The sequence below is a fragment of the Stigmatopora nigra genome, chromosome 17 (genome assembly GCF_051989575.1).
Source record: "Stigmatopora nigra isolate UIUO_SnigA chromosome 17, RoL_Snig_1.1, whole genome shotgun sequence".
Classification (NCBI taxonomy): Eukaryota; Metazoa; Chordata; class Actinopteri; order Syngnathiformes; family Syngnathidae; genus Stigmatopora; species Stigmatopora nigra.
In genome coordinates, this window is record NC_135524.1 from 3,773,639 (window position 1) to 3,793,545 (window position 19,907).

The following is a 19,907-nucleotide window of genomic DNA, read 5'->3' on the forward strand; positions in this document are numbered from 1 at the left end:
TTACTTCAGGGGCCATCGACTTCCTTTATACATCTCGCCTTATACATTTAATATCTATGGCGATGACTGTTATCTTCCATTTTTAAAGCCTGCCGTGCAGGGCACTGACAATTTTAGTTTTTGATTGTGCTTTTTCTGAGGTATAAAAACTGCATTCTGTAATAAGAATATTTTGGAGGTCGCGTTGCATAAATAATAGTCGAGCGACTCTCGGTTTGTAAAACAAGCGCACCTAATACGCACGCGCAGTATTGAGACCTCGGTTGGGGGGCATGACGTCATGACCGTGCACTGCCAGATTACCCGTATGTTATGTGGTGCACCGTGGAAAGATGTCGGGAAGGAGACTACACAGTGGAGGAGCCGCACTCACAAAACTTGCAATAACCGGTCCCGTTTTATGCATTAGTAGTTTAGAATAAAAGAAAAAAGAAGGGTAGGTTGCCACTCGCAGAAGCGGAGCGATCTGGTGCGAATGGGTGGCTAAAACACCTTAAAACTAAGAAGAGACCGAGTGGGACGAGTCGAAAAAAGCGCACCGTGTGAGGAGTCTTAGCTTCGGCTTCTCCATCTGTTGGGGATGTTATCCGTACTGTCTTATGGCAGATTGGTAGCCAGGGCTGTCCTCGGTGGACTTTCGCAGACGGACGGTCGCGATTACAGCCTCGTCTCTGCCAGCTATGGATTCGGAAAGGACTTTCGGAAGGGGATCCTCAAGAAAGGCATGTGCTATGGGGACGATGCCTGTTTCATCGCAAGGAACAAAAGCGCCGACGTTTTGGGTAGGTGTACCCGCTTCCTTGACATACCACATCGGACTATCAACTATGGTTTTACCTGGTTGACCTTCAGTGGTCTGTTGACCACAACACGTGGACTGACCTCATGATGAAAACACAACAGCCCCACCCCCTCTGCTAAAACCGCCCTAACCCTTACTATATGAATATTATTTATAAAAACATGTTTATTTTAGCATGATGCATTCATATTGCAAAATATGCAGTGATCTGCGTTATTGGATCGTTACTAACATGTTCTGGAGCTGTAGTTTTTACACCATAAACCAAACGACCTTTCACCTAGATGCATTGCAAAGCCGAACTGGCGCAGGATAATTAACGGAATCGAGTTGACAGGTATAGTTAAAGTAATTTATAGACATTCCGTGACTATTTAAATGCAAATTCTAATCTATTTGACAGAAAACAACAAGGTCAGAATGGTTGGATAAGGGGGCGGCCATTTTGCTAACAGTGTTAGCCCCCTTTAGCTTGGATGGAATTTGCCATTGAACTTAGATGTGCCATTAAACAATGTTTTCTTGCAACTCTGTCACAAATTTATTCTTGAAATACACAAATGCGAGTGAAATAGCCTTCCTACGGAAAAAAACATGTAAAAACAAACCATGTGAATACTTTCTGTACTTTTATCATCAGCTTTATTACATTTTCCTCCCAAAAAATGTAATTTAATGTCCCATACTATGCTTCATCAATTATAGTTGCAGAAACTAAGGCAACTAAGCAATTTTTCTTCACAGGTGTAGCAGATGGCGTGGGAGGATGGCGAGACTATGGTGTCGACCCGTCTCAGTTCTCTGCAACATTGATGAGAACATGCGAGCGGCTAGTGAAGGAAGGACGCTTCACTCCTAGCAATCCAGTGGGCATCCTTACATCTGGATACTACGAGCTCCTACAGAACAAAGTTCCCCTTCTTGGTAAACCATCACAAAGCCACGATTAATGGCTCAAGTCAAAATTCTTTTATTATATTAAATGTGGTCCAAATCCTAGCCCTCCTAGTCCAACTGATTTTCCATTTAAAAATACTTTTTGGTTGAATAAACTATTTGGCCATATATTTCATATAAATCACGGTCCTATTTGTTTGTTTCTTTTCAGGGAGCAGCACCGCCTGCATTGTGGTGCTTGACCGACAAAGTCACCAACTACACACGTGTAACCTCGGCGACTCTGGCTTCCTGGTGGTGCGCGGCGGCGAGGTGGTGCATCGTTCCGACGAGCAGCAACACTACTTCAACACGCCCTTCCAGCTGTCGATTGTTCCTCCGGGATCAGAAGGAGTTGTGCTCAGTGACAGGTGGGAGGCTTAGGGATTAGCGCTGTCCAGTGCTGAAACTGAAGTGCTGAAATTAAAAAAGTTTTTTTTTTGTGCCATATTCAATGATAATTTTATCAAAGTTGGGCAGCTCATTGGGAAGTAGAAGAACTCCAGTTGTGCCTGATCATTATTTTTTTTCTTCCCAATTTCCACTTGCAGTCCTGAAGCTGCGGACAGCTCCTCATTTGACGTACAGCTCGGTGACATCATCCTCACCGCTACGGATGGTCTCTTTGATAACATGCCTGACTATATGATTCTCCAAGAGCTCAAAAAACTCAAGGTATGACTTTTTATTTTTTTATTATATTTTTTTGCTCTTTTCCCCATGGTGTTTTTTGCCTACTTTTCAGACCACAAACTACGACAGCATTCTACAGACTGCACAAAGTATAGCAAAGCAGGCACACAACCTTGCTTATGATCCCAACTATATGTCCCCATTCGCTCAGTTTGCTTGTGACAACGGCCTGAATGTAAGAGGTAAGAGTGTCCTTCAGTTCCTGGACTCCTGAGCATACAAACTTCCCAACTACTTCATTATAAACATTCCTCAAAGCAAAATTGACTTGTCTTCTCACCTCCAACCTTTTCTCCCATTCTGCAGGTGGAAAACCGGACGACATCACGGTGCTGCTGTCCATTGTTGCCGAATACACAGACTAGGGCATTTAAGTTTACGTGTTTGTACACATATGCGACCCATCCGACCGAATTCCCCAGGGCCTTCGGAAACGACGTCCGTTCGTTTGTGTGTGTCCATTTGGTTTTGGTTTCCTCCTTTTTTTACTTTGATCATGACGCTGAAGAAGCCTAGCGCACCCCCAATTTGCATGTCAATTCATCACATGTAATGTAATATGAGGAGTAGGCTATGTTTGGAAGTTCTTTGGTGACAGAATGAACATTAGAATGTCATTCTTTTGCCCTTTTTCAGACTAATTGGAAGGAGTAAGTTTGGGGAGGGAGGAGGAAATTGCTATCAGACCTAAATAGAGCAAACAAGACTGATTAGGGTCAACATGCAAATGTTCTGTAGGTTTGAGGCTAAAAGCAGGATGCCCCTGTGCCAGTTTGTAAATATTTTTGGGTATGGGTTTGTTCAATTTAGTCTTGTGGGAGTTGCGTAGTAGAAGTAAAGGGAGTAGGTGTGTTTGTTTGAGTGTGGTTGAATCTAATCTGCACTGTTGGAGCCATAGCTCAGGTGTATAGAAAGAGATGTATATTTTTTAAATGCGTATGCCCGGACAAAATGCTGTATTTCCTCCTATATTTGTTTAATTAATGAACTGCCAGGCATTTATATTCATCCATCCATATTACTTATTTATTAATTCATAGTTTACATCTTACAAACTCGGCAAACAAATACAGCACATCCTTATTATTATATTTAATTCATACACAAATGTACTTACTAGTGGGAAAAGGTTATTTGAAAACAAAGCATTTGGTTTTATCATATCTTCCCTCCGGGCTTATATTCATACCTAGAAAAATACTACTGTCAAAGTATACTTTTTTTCGTACGGTTAATACACTGCCGTCCAGTTGTACTACAGTGGCTCTCTTTGTCATTGAATATTTGAGAAAAACAGTGTGTGTGAAAGATTAATGAAAAATGTCACTTATTAAGTTCAGGTTTTTTGTGTGTGTGTATAGATGAGCCTAACAACATGAACATGTTCACTGTGATTGTAAAAGAGGGCTTGTGTGTACGGGTTAACTTTCATCCCCTTGCGTAAATGAATTCCCAGACTGGTGTCCTACTGTCCCCTCATTGCAGTCTACCCGCCAGCAAACACAAGACAGGGCGTAAATGTCTTAAAAATATTTCTCAAAGGGCACGACAAAGAGATATCTTTGTGTTTTCATCAGTACGCCTTGTTGTAAAAAAACATTATGCGGCAACAGTGTACAATTTGTGCTCAGAATATCATGTGAGGGGAATAGTTTCATTTTATTTTTTTGCACATGGTTGCATCTCATGTGCATGACCAGTCTATAAAGCCAAAGAAGGAAAGCCATATAAGAAGGGAGTTAGTCCAGTAGGCCCTGCAGTAAGCAACATTTTGTCAGTAACTGAAGATGTAAAAAAAAAATGGCGGTACTATTATGAGGGATTTTCATGGAAAGTCTTTAAAATGTAGTGTTTTGATTGTCTGTGTTGTTTTAGTATGTTCCTGCGTCTTTAAAATTCATATGTCCTGGAAATATTTAATGTTTATGCAGACAAAGGCAGAGATGCTGTGAAATTTAGGGAGCTCAGTTTCAGCCTTAACACATGAGGCCTTCCCTGTCTTTGCGAGCTTGTCCTTTTTGTCCAGTACTTGTTCAATGTTATTTGCTAAAAGCCCAACTCGAACCCGGTTGTGTCATCCCGTTCAAAACGGAGGTGCTTCTGCCATCATCATGACCGGTGTGATTGTCGTTTTTCCAACTTGCGATATTACTGTGGGAATGGACGCTACATTTATCTTTGTCACAGTGTAATAATGCAGGTCTAATTTATGTAAATATGTTTTCAAAAATGTACAATATTTAAATAAAATCTAGTATTTATACAAAAATTGTGTTTGAGTAGGGTTATTATTGGTCTTCATTGGTTCAATCACTTTGTAGATATTAAAAAGCTTCTCATTTATATTTTTTAATTGGATGTTAGCAATTAAAGTTGAAATAAGGTTCCTAAAAGATTTTTCAATGGTAATGTGCTTTTGCCTTTCACTTTAAAAAAAATCATATGCACTTCTCCGCCACCGTACTTTCTGTACTGTAGTGCGACATTGTCACCCGCAGGGGGCGCCAATGTGCCAGTCGACGTAATCTGTTGACAGGTGTTTGTTATGCTAGCACGTTGTGTTTATACTAGATCGTTTCCCCTGTACGCTTTTGCAAGGTATGTATGTTTTTGTGGTGGAATACCGGTACAAAACGCATTCGGGAACTTTAGATTTTGAAGCAAAGGCTTACAGCAAAAAGATAAGACGCATCTCACTTAGAGGGTTTAGCTTAGCCTTGTGATGGCATCTGATACAATTCGCTTGGGCGATTAAGAATCTACAAAAGGGCGATTTCCCGGCAAATATAAATGTTGGCTAAATGGCAGAAACCGAGCGGGATGATGGAAGTATTGATCATGAGGGAAGCGCGGAGAAGTTGACAAGCAACGGGAGTACTCGATCCTTTGGCTCCGATGCTGTCACGCTGGATTCGGATCATGGGACCGACACGTCCGGGGAGAAAGAGGTGGACAAGTACGGCTTTACTGGTGGATCACAACAGTACCCGGGGCTGAAGTAAGTCTAATACATGTACAAAAGTTCATGATTGTTTTTTATATTTTCTGGTTCGACTAGAATTGTACTTCGAACAAGATGTTCTCAAAGGTGATGATGAACAGGAATTTCCAATGTCACACCCAGATTGTAAAGGGCAATTAAAAGTAGTTGCTAATTATATATTTTTTAATTTCATCTATGCAGTGCTGAAGAAATCCCATCATTTGTTTTGAGAGAGCGGGAATCCAAATGGCTGGAGATGCTGGACAGCTGGGACAAGTGGATGGGGAAAAAGCACAAGAAGGTCTCTTTTTTTGTCTTTATTGTAAGTGATGGATATGACAATTCTAGGTCCAAAAGCTCTAAAATGCACTGTGCTGTCACTAGGTGAAAGATCGCTGTCAAAAGGGGATTCCACCTTCATTGCGTGGTCGGGCTTGGCTCTACCTTACGGGAGGAAAAGTGAAAGTGCAGCAAAACAAGGGCAAATTCCAGGTCATTTTAACATTGTGCATGTCTTATGCAGTTTTAGTCCCAATGTATTATCTCACAAAAGAATAGCACTGATGCACAATTTTTCGGGAATGAGTAGAAGTACATTTTTTTTTCATCAGCGTACTCATTATGCTGCATTAAACTTATTTGTTTAGGAATTTGAGGCGCAACCAGGAGATCCCAAATGGGTGGACATCATTGAAAGAGACCTCCACCGACAGTTTCCCTTCCATGAAATGTTTTCAGCTCGGGGGGGACATGGGTAAGGTTCTGCTCTTCACATACTGTGTTGTTGTGATAGAATTAATCATGATACTAAATAATAGTAGAAAATGCCATTTCGGCAGAAATTGATTAGGAATACAATGTTATGTGGATTTAATTTCCTTAAGTTGAATAAATGATCTATTTGTTTATCAATTCATCCAGGCAGAAGGACTTGTTCAGCGTGTTAAAGGCGTACACACTACATCGTCCTGAGGAGGGCTACTGCCAGGCTCAGGCTCCAATCGCTGCTTTGCTCCTCATGCACATGCCGGCTGAGGTAAAAAAAAATCAACTATCTTATTATAGCAAATACCCTTTTCCCTGGTTTCCTTATGTAACATTAGAATGTTATCTTGTGTTCCAAGGAGGCCTTCTGGGTCCTTGTCCAGATTTGTGAGAAGTACCTTCCCGGATATTACAGTGCAGGGCTGGTAAAGAACAAAAAAACACTGTCAAAACTATATCAAGTGGGCACTATGTACACAAACCGGTCTGTATGGTTCATTGCAGGAAGCCATTCAACTGGATGGAGAGATTCTTTATGGGCTACTACGAAAGGCGTCTCCAGTGGCGCATAGACACCTCAAACATCACAAGGTGGAGCCCATCATGTACATGACAGAGTGGTTCATGTGCGCCTTCTCCCGTACACTTCCATGGGTGTCTGTGCTTCGTGTGTGGGACATGTTCCTCTGTGAGGGTGAGACGTGGCACTGACCCTATACTGAGTGCTTTATGATGTTTATCCAGAGGTTGAAGTATATTTAAACAAATTTGCATCATTTTTTTTGTGCTATTGCTATTTTTGGGTGATCTCTAAGGATGTCATCCTTTTTGTTCTCAGGAGTGAAGATTCTTTTCCGCGTAGGCTTGGTTCTCCTCAAATGTGCGCTGGGATCTTCAGAGAAGGTGAAGGCTTGTCCAGGGCTTTATGAAACAATGCAGCGTCTCCGGGCTATACCACCACAATACATGCAGGAGACTTTTCTCGTTCGAGAGGTGGGTTTTATACTCCAAACACTTGTTCATGATGCTTATTTCTCATTTTGACGTCCTTACTTCTCATGTTAGTAGAGGTGCAGCAAAAAGGAAACTAGTGAACACCAAAACGTAAAACAAAAGTGCAAAAAATAATATTACTAATATAGTAGTGTGGGGGTAGATTATTGTTTTTAGAATTGGAACATACTTTTTATTCTAAAGTGAGTTTGACACATAATTTTGTTGTTGTGCATTGTTGAAATGTTACTATCCAAAAGATATTTATATTTATATACATATAAAAGTGAATTACAAAAGAATAATCGTCACAATTTTAGTTGGCTAAAGCTTTTAAATTATTATTATTATTAAACTGTTTTTTCTTTTAATTTAACATTTTGATTAATAATTAATTTCATTTTTCATCCTCAGTTTTTCCCCCATTTAGTTTCGGCTCAGAATATCAATGTCAGTGCCTCCTTAGCTATTTAGATGAGCTATTTATTAATTTTATATTTATTAAAACGTCTCATTGTTATCACCTGAAATCACTATAATTCTATAGACTATAGACCTGTCTATATCAGCGAAAGACATCGAGAAGGAGCACCGGTCACAGCTGCGTCGCTGGAGGGAAACCCACGGCGACCTCCGCTGCAAATCCCCTCCCAGAATGCACGGCGCTAAAGCCGTCATGACCGCCGACCCACCGGACCGACAGGATCTGAGACAGAGGCCCACCATCGTTGAGGAATCCTCCTCGCCCGAGGTCATCGACGACAAGAGGGATGTTCCCAAGACCAAAAGGAAACACCGAAAAAAGAGGATTTCTCCATCGCGGGACGCCGACAACGCCTCATCGCTCCAAACTACAAGCGCAAATGCGTAGAATGGTCTGTAGCACGGTGAGATTTCATGGAGAAATGAGCCATTTGATGAAGAAAAATGCAATCCAAATATGTGACATTTTTTGGGAGCATTTTTTTTTTTGTTTACTTGATAACAGTCCAATCACATGGCTCTTTTCATTCTCCTTCTGCTGATATGGTCATGATGCTGGAAGTCAAGAATAATGTTAAATCAGTCATGGTTATTCTGTAAATCCCATGTTGAGCTGCAGGTGGCAAGATGGAGCAGATTGCACTTTCTTTTTTATTGCCTGCGGTTTGATTTGCATAGAGAGAAGATGAGGCCAGGTAAGATGCACATGATTTACTATATGAAGTGATAATAATGAAGCTGTCTATTGGTCACAACAGCAGGTTGGTATCCTCCAATACAGGAGTTTTCTTAAGCTTTACACAGGCAATATTGCTACATTTTTATTAATACTATCTCACATTGGTTATCATTAGCTATCCTATGGGTATTTCTTTTTTTTTTTCATGCACTACGTCAAAAAAAAAAAAGATTTTATTCTACTTTCTTCATCAGTTTAGGGTAATTTCTTTTTTAATGAAGGTATTCAGGGACATTGTTATGCCGTGAAGCCAAATATTTTTTAAGTTGGGTGTGTTTTTATAACAGACTGGGGAGTTTTTATACATGTATGGAAGGAAATGAGACCAAATGCAAATTCAGGCATGCTGCTTAGGAGGAATTTGAAGAACAGTAGCTGAAAAGTAACTTTTGGAAATTGTAGTTGTGCAACTACAAATGGTTTACATCCCCATTTTTTGAGCAACATATATAGATTGTATTTTTTTAGAGTATCATAAATTCAGCCTAGCGATTGTACAGGGTTTTTTGTTTGTTTATTTTTACAATGACCAGTTCATGTGTTTTACAGTCTTAGGGAAAAAGCAGCAAGATATAACCCATAACAATGCTGTTTAAGTGTAATGCATCTTTGTCTGCAAACAACTTTATAAAAGTAGATTGTGGTGGGTATGAGAACAATTGTGTTTTCTGTCACTTTTTGGCCGTCTCATTCAAAAACATGAGCATTTTAGAATGAATCCATTCATTTTCATTGCAGAAAAAGATGGATTCGAACAGAAATCCCTCAGAAATGAACAACTTGGCCCCCCAGCACTTAATTTGTACTGCAATTTTATGTGCAGGGGGCGCCAATGCACTACCACTTAAGACAAACTGGCTTTTAAAGTCAGTAATGTATATTGCAAAGTCAAATGCAGTCATTAACATTTTCATAGAGTGATTTGATTGTGGTGGAATTTCCTATTAATTTAAGACTGATAGGAAATAGCAGAGCATCACACTCACATCACATAGGCAACGTTCAATAGCACAGTGGGGCCTTGTGTTCCTGTGCACCCGTCACCCACCCGCACCCACGGCGCACTTCCTCGGACACCTGTTTCTCCGGCTCTTTCAGCTCAGCCAGGAATTAGCATTTCAAATGTGGGAGAATTCCCACAGCGCCAAAAAACCTTTGCGGCTTTTTAGTCTGACTTTTTGCGGGTCTGAATGACGAAGGTCAGCTGCCCTTTGCTTGAAGGCCCCTTAAAAAAATCAAGCTGTATTGCCCACTAATGCAATGCAGAATGTTGTAAAATGGAAAAAATTGATTGATTGACGGTGATAGGTGTCCAATCCATTTGAATTGGATGTCTATCAGTGGTCCAAAAACTAAAAATCCATAAATGTTTTGTTTTAATTTTTTATCATATGTTTTATAAACTGTCCTGCGGACCGCAGTTTACCCACAGGACTCAGTTTGGACACCCCCGAGAGACGGTGAGTGAAGTTTTACTAATTGCAGTAATTGCTTAAATAGCTAAAATAAAGCTGCCTAAGAGAGTCATGGAATTGTTCATCCAAATTGACTTTCAAGTATTTAGTACACTAAACTTGTACCATTTTATTCCTACAATATTAATATTCTTTTAAATTAAATAGTGTGCTAAAATTACAGTTGAGAACATTTGTTGCTATATTTATATTTCCAATGCTGCATAACATGTTTAACGTTCTCATTTTGACTCATAATATCCCCGATAACGAATGCACTATTTAAATACATTTCTCCATTTAAGTTAACTTGAGATGTTTTGTGTGTTTTGACTAACAGTGAACTGGTGTATTTTATTATTTTTTTCAGAGGAGTTGGCCATATGTGTGAAGCTCCAGGGAGATTAAAGTCTGGGCTTGGTGAGCTTGTAATGCTCGTCTCAAGCTTTTTGGTAACAAAGTTGCTCTTATTATCTACCCCCCCTTGTGCCCTATCCGTGACCTCTATGAAAAAAAAGGAGATTAGAGGGATAGACGCTAGGCACCAAAGACAAAAACACAGTTGGAGGCTGGTAAGTCTCATCTGCCATCTTTATTTATTACTAGTATGTGATGGTGTACAATTATATACAACCAAACACCCAAATGTCCCAACCATTTGCATACCTGTCAACCTCAGCCAATTGCTGCCCCTATTAATGATTGCAATTCCCCTTATTAAGTGATAATAAACCATATGAACTAAACATGACACATATTTACTCACACTTAAAAGACTATAAAAAAATTCCCCAAACAGTCAGCGCACTTTTTTTATGCACATAATTCACAATTCTGTAGATATAACTTTTTGGCGCTGACAGTTTGACTGTTTAAGTACATTGCTTACTGACATGCTATATTTATGTATAACTAAGAAACTATGTTCATTGATAAAAATATACAAAATTGATATTTATCCATTGAAGGACAATATTTTGGCATACTCGCTTGGATGTAAAAATAATTCTACCATTGATTGGCAGTGAATGAACAAATGAAAGTTTGCTGCCAACCTTCCACTTCACATAGATTGGACAGCTCGTGATAATCTTTAAAATCAAAGCAGAAGGATCAATTGGAATTTGTTCTGGTTAATCAATAACAGTGATTGATCTTGGAAGTTCTTCCACCTAACACCCGTCCAAGCAGACCTTTATGGACCTTGCTTTGTGCCCTGGGGTCACTGGGTTTGGGTTTTGGTTTTTCTTTTGTAGTACTTTTCCATGTTTGGTTGAAGGAACAAAAAAAAAGAAAGTAGAGTTGCACGTGTGGTACGGGAAGTGGAGTGGTAGCGCAGGTCACAAGTGCCACAGATGCTCTTTCAGTATACACACTGCCAAGGAAGTGTGTATCCTTTAATGGTTTTCCTCAGGATAACGGTAGCCACTCACACATAGTAAATGTCAGCTTTTTTTTAATCATGGAAACGTCATTGCAGGGATCTCCCTTCTTTTATATGAATGATGATGATGACAACACTGGCTATTTCTATATAACTAAAAATATAATTTTTAAATATATCAATTTATCAATGTTTAGATGTAATACAATTTTCTTAGTTTTGGAAAAAGGCTGTAATAGTACTAACCAAACTTTGATATTGTGGACTTATTCCATATATCAATGTTGTCACTATTAATGATGTAATTGAGCAGACTCCCTTTTACACATTGAATGACTTCTACAGATATCAGGTTTTCTATTTAAAGCAACCTCAGAATGACCTCAAATATACTGTTTTTTAAACAGTTTATCCCTTTCTTCTTTCAACTTTTTGCATCACCATTCACTTTGGTGCTACTTTTTCAATGTTGCATGTCCAATTGATTTGGTATTGTGTTCGCACAAGCAACTTATTCACCTCACTGCACACTTGAATCTATTTTCAGCACTTGAGCTCATGCAATATTTTATTTACCACTTTTCAAGTGTGTTTATCTCTTCTTCAGGGATGTTTGTGAGCTTGCAATTTTTTTTGCACTTATCTAATGCTGATCTGAAGCAACTTCCTCCTATTGTTAGGCCACATCCCCACTGTCTGCTCTCTTCCCGTCCATCCAATCCCCCTCCATTGCTGATGAGGAAATGGGAAGCTTTCTCAAGGGATACACAAAGACCGCTAAAAAAAATGCTCCTTAAAAAAAGCGAGAGTCCTGTTCTGGTCCTGATAAGCATTGATTAGACTGAAGCTGGTCAGGCAGCTGGCCTTGTGGTTTGACGACAACGGTAGCTAGCAAGATGGTGTTTGACAACAACAAAAATAGTCTAAAATCAGAAATTTTGCTATCTAACTAAGGCATTACAAGAAGGCGATGTCATGATGGCTGTAAAATATTGTTATGTGGCCATAATTGGCCCCCGTGCCACATGTTTGAGACCATTATCTAATAGGAATGTACGAAAAATTGAAATAAAAACTAATTAAGGGGTAAAAAGAGAGTTAAGATAGATTTTGTCACTGTATCAAGTGCAAAATAATTAAAGTGGGTACTTCAGTAAAATGAGCAGTTATAAAAAGTAACTGTAAAAATAATTGATATTCAAAAAGTTGTAAAAGGGGGCTTCACAAATAAATACATTAGGTCAGAGGATTAGTTTTGCTTAGGTCCAAGCAAGGGATGTACGTGTCATCACAGGCTGACTTCATAGCGTTATAATTGAAACTAATGACAAAAGCACATGTGAGTCAAGACCTCTGAGTTTGAGGTTACAATAGCTTATTGTGTTTCAGTTAAACACACACACACAGTGTGTGTGTGTTTGTGTTAGATGCAGGCATTTATTTAGTAGTTTTGTAAGTCCTGAAACCAAACTCGCTCCAGTTTGAAATCTCTGAAGTTTTAACGCCTGCAAAAGTCCATAAAATGGTTCATGTTACACATGGAGTCCAACACTGGAAAGCTTCCTAAATCCTAGAGCATTTTATAAATAATTCACACAGCGGTTTGTCACAGTTTCCCATGGGATCAATGTCAGGGTTTTTAAAAAGTTTTTATTTTTTATTCACACAGAAAAATTGCACATGTTTTTATGTTGCTATTATGTTTTTTTTTAATGTGTGTTCTACTTTTGTTTCCTTTCTCAGGTTGTACGTGATTTTTCCTTCCCCCAAGCTTCTTTTTTTTTGCTGCTGGACAGGAAGTGACCACCAACTGCAAACGCTGACCCAACATGTCACCTGTGTAAACAAACCCAATTGATATGCTCTACTTCTGATTCCAACTTTCATTGCGTAAGTTTACATGCAATTTATTTATAATTTCTGCACCTAGGCTATTGTGGAAATTCCATCTCCTCTCTCTAATATTGGATAAACATTCCATATTGGTCTACTTCTGGTTTAGGACACAACAAGTAGAAAGCAGGAAGGTTGCTATCAACACATTCTCCCGGCAAAGCTCCAAACAGAAGCTGGATGTCCACATGTTCCCACCCCAGAAGGTGAGCAGCTCATTTAGAAAAGCAACTATGGTTCAGTTCTAGTTGTCTACGCAGGGTCGCGTGGTTCAAAAGGTCAGACAAACACATCATGCACATGTGCTGGACGGACGCAAGGAAGTCCACAGTGACGACAATGTATCTCTGTAGACAATAGTAGGTGAATTGAGGTCCGTCTTGAGGAATCCCGATCCAATACGTAAAAAAAAAAATAGTCAAAAATGTATTTTAAGATACTATTTCCATGTAGGGAGATGGCTGTGTCATTGGTGATATAATTTATTGTTTTAAACATGGTCTGCCAGGAATAAAAATATTTTTACAGTCCTTTTTGAGGACATTCAACAATGCATTACTCATTAATCTATAGTAAGTGGTGATAAACTTCTAAATGCCCCGTGGCAGACTGACAGAAGCGAGGTAGCCAGTTTGCATCATTGACTTTTATGACCTCAAAGATTTGGAGCCTTGATTTTAAATACGAATCGAACTCAAGAACACCCATTTACAAGGCCTCATGTCAATGACCTTCTAATCTGAAAAATCTAACAAATACTTTAATGTTTTCAATGTTAGATAGTCCAAATACATTCCCAATGATATACTTATTTGATGTGTAAAACAGCCACTATGTCAGTCCTTTAATATAATGCTATTAGAGAAGAAATCAACATTGCAATGGGCAAAGATTAAGGCCTTGGTGAGAATTGAACTCACGACCCCTGGTTTACTAGACCAGTGCTCTAACCACTGAGCTACAAGGCCAATGTGCTGTAGTATGTTCAACCAGAAAATCCCTGCAGTCTATTTTTATTCAATATAACCAGACACCACACCAGTGATTTAGTAATAGTGGTCTATCTACCCAATGGTAGCGTGCCCAAGTCTCATCAACAAATGTATTAGGTTTATCAGATCTGTTCTCAGTGATTATAACGGACAAAAGGTGTTAACGTCTCCCACACTTAAGGTCTTTGGGGCTAACAAGCTGGTGTCAACAGCCTTTTTTTCACAATTAGTAAACAAAAGGGGGGAGCCATTAAAATGTCTGGCGGGACTAATTCACTTCTACCTGTGGTGTCCCTTTTGGCAGCATTAATGCAGTTAGATGTTTGATGAAAGTCTGCATTGACTTGGAAGATAAACTTTGACATCATTCCCTCTAGATTTTGCTTATGAAGTAAGAACTAATCAAATAGTTAAGATATTCCTCAAAATTACATTCAGTTAAAATGCCCCCCCAAAAAAACAAACAGATGAAGTTTTTGTATCTTTGAATATAACATTTTTGAGTTGCCAATGCAAAATTTGTCCAAAAAATCAGTTTGAATGAAAGTAGATCAGTCCAAGTTGTTCCTAAACTTGCAACAAATGCTCCGCCAAATCCAAGCAACATAGACATTGGTAATATATCATGAGTGACTAAAACCCTGTCACAAATAAAGCCTTGAGGAACCAGCTGTTCCCCAAACCAACCCCCAAAGCATTTATCCCCCCGTCCTATGCGCAAACGCTGTCTGTGACAGTTTAACACTCACATCAAACAACTGCCACCCACCTTCCACCACACGCACATACCACTTCAATGTTGAGGCGTCACAAGTATCACCCAAAAAGTGGCCCTCAAATGAATATAAAGATCAAAGATCAAATCTATTGACTAGTATATATTCTTCTTGTTGTTATTTCAGCATATTTTTCCATCTGACATTGATAACTTGATAGACACATAGGGAAGATGGGTGGGGAAAAAAGCCTAAGTGTGGTCTTACAGGCATCACAGTGTGTGGTTTTTACACAATAAGGCCACACAGGAGAAAACAGACAGCAGCAATAACATGAAAATCAAATAAGGGCCACAGGTGAACTTTTAGGGTGTAAAACATCCATTTTAAGTGGTTGCAATTAGTACCACACTTGGATTTTTACATTATTGTATTTTTATTCCAGAGAAAGTGGGTTGGTGGGTTGCATTGGGGCTCAAACAGGTTGTAAATGATAAAGTTCTGTATTTATATTTGCTCATTTATCAATAATTATCCATTCATAGCCCTAATAATTAATGTTAAATGGTGATTAATAGAACAATTTTCATTTAAACATACTTAAACTTAAAAAAAAGAAAACAAATTGTGATAATTTTTTAAAAGTGGAATGAAGACATTATTATGATAATTAACATTTTGTATTGTGTCCTCACATAGCTTAACTCTATGTCTGCCATTATTAATAGAAGAGCTAAAAATGATTAATATTGGGCTGCCATTGATGGAAATAGACGCCCAATCCATTTGAACTGGGAGGATAGGAAAGTGAAAAAACATACTACAGTAGTGACACAGTTAAAATATCATTTCTGGAATCTGTATACTAACCAAACAAAGCAATACCTACCAAACAAAAACAAAAAAAAGTTCTTCTTTTCTTCAATTGACATCCCTGCCAACACTTGGCTAAAAACAGCACACGGTGCCACCAAAGGATGGGAAGTTCACTTTGATTTATTTGCAGGTTTTTCCTGCTTTTGCCCGGATGGACAAATAAGCAGGATAAGGAGGGGGTTTGGAGTTTAATATACACAATTAAAGTCGTAAAATTGATTCACCCGATGTGCGTCACTATTTAAAATAAGAAGTTAGTATTAAGAAAAATAAGAGGAAAGGGAGTTGAGCATGAGGTCTCATGATGGGAGAAAGGCATGCGCAGGAGGAAGGGATCGCTGCTTAGGGTTGGACATTGTTGAGTGATACAGTAGTTGTGTCTAAATGTCACTGGGTCGGCGCCACTGTTGCCCTCCCACCCACTGTGGATTGAAAGGGTCCACCTGGGACACAGAGGGGGAGATAGAATGCTGCCTGTGCACAAAAGAAAAAGGGGCTAAATATTATTACTATAATTTGTTGCAGTTTAATAGTCACAAATTGGTTTTCAATTACATTCTTTTTGTCCTAAATTAGGACTTTAGCCTCCATTTGTTTCAAACTGGTGACATTTTTGTTAATTTATGCATCATGTCTTGCAATATGGGGATTTAATGATAACAAAGCAACATGTTTTTCAGAGTCTATATTGTCGTAGCAAAAAATAACATTTTCTTAAGTTAAATTGTTGTCTGTTGTCTTTTTTTATCCTCCAGTTTACATGAGGAGATCTAATGTGTTGTTATTGTTGTAATTAATTCAGCGTCTAGTGAATTTCACCACGTTGGAGCATGTCCACATGCAATCGAAGGATGGAAGAAGCAAAAAGAAGCTGCAGTATTTGGCCGCCAGCTTCGCAGTACTCCACTACGGTAACGACTCTTCCATTGATATTGAAACGAATGGTCGCCTGCAGTGCTTGTCATGCCCGGGCTTGATTTGTGGCTGACTGTCTAAACACGTATACATACATGTTGACATTCACCGCCTCTAGTCAAAAAACATTCCATCACCAACTTTCACTTAGATAAATATATCAAATATCATTTTTTTGGCACAAATACATCTATTAATCTTGCACTTAAACATGAAGAATAACTGTCATTACTTAAAATTGAATATATAACTGAAAATTTGGCTTTAAAATTAATCTTTTCATTTTTACTGATCAAAATCTAAAACACATTAGTGTTATGTCTCAAACAGTGTTAATATAAGATAATCGGCATTAATATGTACATGCAGTCAAAATGCATTGAGCTGTAATTGGTGTCGAAGTCTTTAAAATATGCACTTAATTTCAGTATTTAGGTAGTAAGGCTAGAAGGGATTAATTTATAAATCTCTTGTGACCTCACATGGCTTAAAATGTGAACTTCCAATTGAAATTGATTAGATGCCTATTCTTGTTATAGGTATCAATATCAATTTCCACTGTTACTTATGACAACAACACATTGAATGACTTAAGCTTTAAATAGTTGACCACTGTGGTGACCTTTCACCCTGAGAGAGTTAAACAATCTGAATTGGTAATGAATAAATTCCTATAATAATAATAATAAAACAGCACTCCAATCCGCATTTTGACATTTCATGTGAGTAAAAGAGAAGAGACTATAATTGGCCGTGTTTCAATGAGTTACAAATGAGAGGGTGTGTTTCCACACGGAGAGGAGGAGGTTGCGTCGCGAAGGAGGGGAGGCGCTGCATCGTGGGAGGGTTGGCGTCCGGCGGAGGGGGGGCGGCTATTTAAGAGCGGCAGGCATCGCGCAGGCGACACCACACAGAGAGAAGCCATGGAGCCCACCGAAAGCCCATACGAGTATTACGATTACGAGGAGACGGAAAACTCCAGCATGTGCGACTACTCGGAGTGGACGCCATCCTACTCGGTCATCCCGGTGCTCTACATGCTCATCTTCATCTTGGGGCTGTCTGGCAATGGGGTGGTCATCTTCACTGTATGGCGGGCGCAGGGAAAACGGCGGGCGGCCGACGTCTACATCGGCAACCTGGCCATGGCTGACCTGACCTTTGTGGTTACGCTGCCCCTTTGGGCGGTCTACACTGCCATGGGGTACCACTGGCCCTTTGGCGTGGCCCTGTGCAAGATCAGTAGCTACGTGGTGCTCCTCAACATGTACGCCAGCGTCTTCCTCTTGACTTGCATGAGCTTCGACCGCTACCTGGCCATCGTGCACTCGCTATCCAGCACCCAGTTGCGTACCCGCGGCCATATGCGGGCCTCCCTGGCTGCCATATGGACCCTATCGGGGCTCCTGGCGGCGCCCACTTTGGTCTTTCGCACCACCCGCCACGACCCGGGTACCAACCGAACATCCTGCGCCATGGACTTTGGGTTGGTGGTCACTAACAAGCGGCAGGAGAGCCTGTGGATAGCCGGCTTGAGCATTTCCTCATCCGCCCTGGGCTTCCTTCTCCCCTTCTTGGCCATGATGGTGTGCTACGGATTCATCGGCTGCACCGTCACACGCCACTTTAACACTCTGCGCAAGGAGGATCAACGCAAACGGCGGCTCTTGAAGATCATCACCACCTTGGTGGTGGTCTTCGCCGCCTGTTGGATCCCCTTCCATGTGGTGAAAAGCGCTGATGCCCTGTCCTACCTGGACCTCTTCCCGGCCACTTGCGCGTTCCTACGTTTCTTGCTGCTGGCGCACCCCTACGCCACGTGCCTGGCGTATGTCAACAGTTGCCTCAACCCATTCCTCTACGCCTTCTTCGACCTGCGTTTCAGATCGCAGTGTCTCTGTCTGCTCCATTTGAAGAAGTCCTTGCATGCCAGCCCCGCCAGCTCCTTGTCCTCTCAGAAGACAGAGGCCCAGTCTCTGGCTACTAAAGTCTAACGAGGCAGGAGGACTCCATCGTCGCTCGGTGCTCATTTATAGATTATCCACTCTGTGGACTACTGACCTTTGGAGAACTTTGAAGGGACCAAACGTGAAGTTGACTGCGTGGAATGTATCGCCCAGAAAAAAAAGGCTCGGGTTGTCCTCCTATTTCTTCTCTGGGTCATTTAAATGTCTTCGATTGAAGATTGAAAAAGTACAAATGTAGTACTTGTGTTCTCATACTTTCTGAGGTGGCAAAAGTACTCACTTTTTGTACTTAAGTATTGCGACTTGTCTAGAAAAAAAAGGACTTTGATGAAGTGGAACTGCTTCAACTCTACATAGCAGGTTGCTAATGTTGGATGTGATGAATTAGTGTTAAAAAATACTTGGATCTGTTATATTAGATTCTGGAGTGACTATTAAACCACTTGAAAATATTCATTTTTAGGCTGGCATCAGCAAAAATTGTCTTCAGATGGGGAATTTCATATCCATGTTGCTGCTTTCTAATTTGCAAGGTTTCTACAAATCTAGTTTTCAACTCTATTCCTATCTTTTTTACATTCTTGTCATCTCGGGTAAGCATTTGAAGCTTGATTACCCGGCAAGACGTCATTTCCAACCGTGCGCATGTGTCGGCATGAGGTGTCGGGCCCTGATAAGTGTGGTAAGAAGAGACGGGGTCTCGGGATGTAAGGAGGGGGTCTAGACAGATGGACAGATGGCAGCTGACAAATGTTTTCAGACTGCTTTGGACGGAGAGCCCAATTAAAAGGTGACTGCTTTGACAGCCTATGTGTGTGTATTCATGCGTGTGTGTCTATTGTCAGACACTGTCAGACTTTGTTCCTCACAAAACCATGAGCTTGTAAATATTTCTTTTTTTTTACATTTGTGATTATTCTGTATGATTTGTAATAAAAAAAAATGAAAACATGGCGGAGTAAGGTTGTTGTTTTGTGTTGTGTCTACTTCCTGACTCAATTTGGTGGAATGTATTTTCTCGCCTCAGTTGAATGTTTGCTTCTTCCTGAGGACGCATTGCCGAGGGGAGGCGGTGGTCCTCCCATTGTGTCCTGTGTTGAGCTTCCAAATCAAACTGTATGTCTACAGGAAATGCATGTTGCCATTCTCTTCCCGTTTGCTATCAACAATTCCTCAAGACAAACTATTTTTGAATACTCCACTATCAAGTTTGGAAACCAAACAAGAGTAGAAAAAAGATTTTCAAGCTCAATGTCCATGACTGTGGACTGTATTGGGCTTCTTAAGGGCATAATCGGGGAGACAGAAGGGGACGC

At 40.1% G+C, this 19,907-nt stretch overlaps 3 protein-coding genes, 1 long non-coding RNA gene and 1 other non-coding gene across 5 annotated transcripts; 4 read left to right on the top strand and 1 right to left on the bottom strand.

The window, feature by feature from the left end:
* Window positions 1-284: 284 nt before the first annotated feature.
* LOC144210887 (protein phosphatase PTC7 homolog) lies at window positions 285-4,700 on the top strand. Its single transcript, XM_077737839.1, has 6 exons — window positions 285-782; window positions 1,547-1,726; window positions 1,911-2,109; window positions 2,290-2,413; window positions 2,484-2,613; window positions 2,738-4,700. The coding sequence occupies exons 1-6, from the start codon at window positions 581-583 to the stop codon at window positions 2,794-2,796; spliced, it is 894 nt and encodes a 297-aa protein (XP_077593965.1). The 5' UTR covers window positions 285-580; the 3' UTR covers window positions 2,797-4,700.
* Window positions 4,701-4,943: 243 nt separating this feature from the next.
* Window positions 4,944-9,053, top strand: LOC144211037 (TBC1 domain family member 10A-like). Its single transcript, XM_077738022.1, has 9 exons — window positions 4,944-5,429; window positions 5,616-5,715; window positions 5,799-5,906; window positions 6,062-6,168; window positions 6,336-6,450; window positions 6,539-6,604; window positions 6,684-6,873; window positions 7,018-7,172; window positions 7,720-9,053. Exons 1-9 carry the CDS (start codon window positions 5,233-5,235, stop codon window positions 8,041-8,043), a joined length of 1,362 nt encoding a protein of 453 aa, XP_077594148.1. The 5' UTR covers window positions 4,944-5,232; the 3' UTR covers window positions 8,044-9,053.
* Window positions 9,054-10,152: 1,099 nt separating this feature from the next.
* On the top strand, window positions 10,153-13,323 carry LOC144210174 (uncharacterized). The gene is made up of 3 exons (XR_013329320.1): window positions 10,153-10,420; window positions 12,976-13,122; window positions 13,235-13,323. It is a non-coding gene; the product is annotated as an uncharacterized LOC144210174 (long non-coding RNA).
* A 697-nt stretch (window positions 13,324-14,020) lies between these two features.
* Window positions 14,021-14,093, bottom strand: trnat-agu (transfer RNA threonine (anticodon AGU)). The gene has a single exon. It is a non-coding gene; the product is annotated as a tRNA-Thr (tRNA).
* Window positions 14,094-17,541: 3,448 nt separating this feature from the next.
* LOC144211044 (apelin receptor B-like) lies at window positions 17,542-19,529 on the top strand. The gene has a single exon (XM_077738033.1). It carries the CDS (start codon window positions 17,548-17,550, stop codon window positions 18,616-18,618), a length of 1,071 nt encoding a protein of 356 aa, XP_077594159.1. The 5' UTR covers window positions 17,542-17,547; the 3' UTR covers window positions 18,619-19,529.
* The last annotated feature ends 378 nt before the right edge of the window (window positions 19,530-19,907 follow it).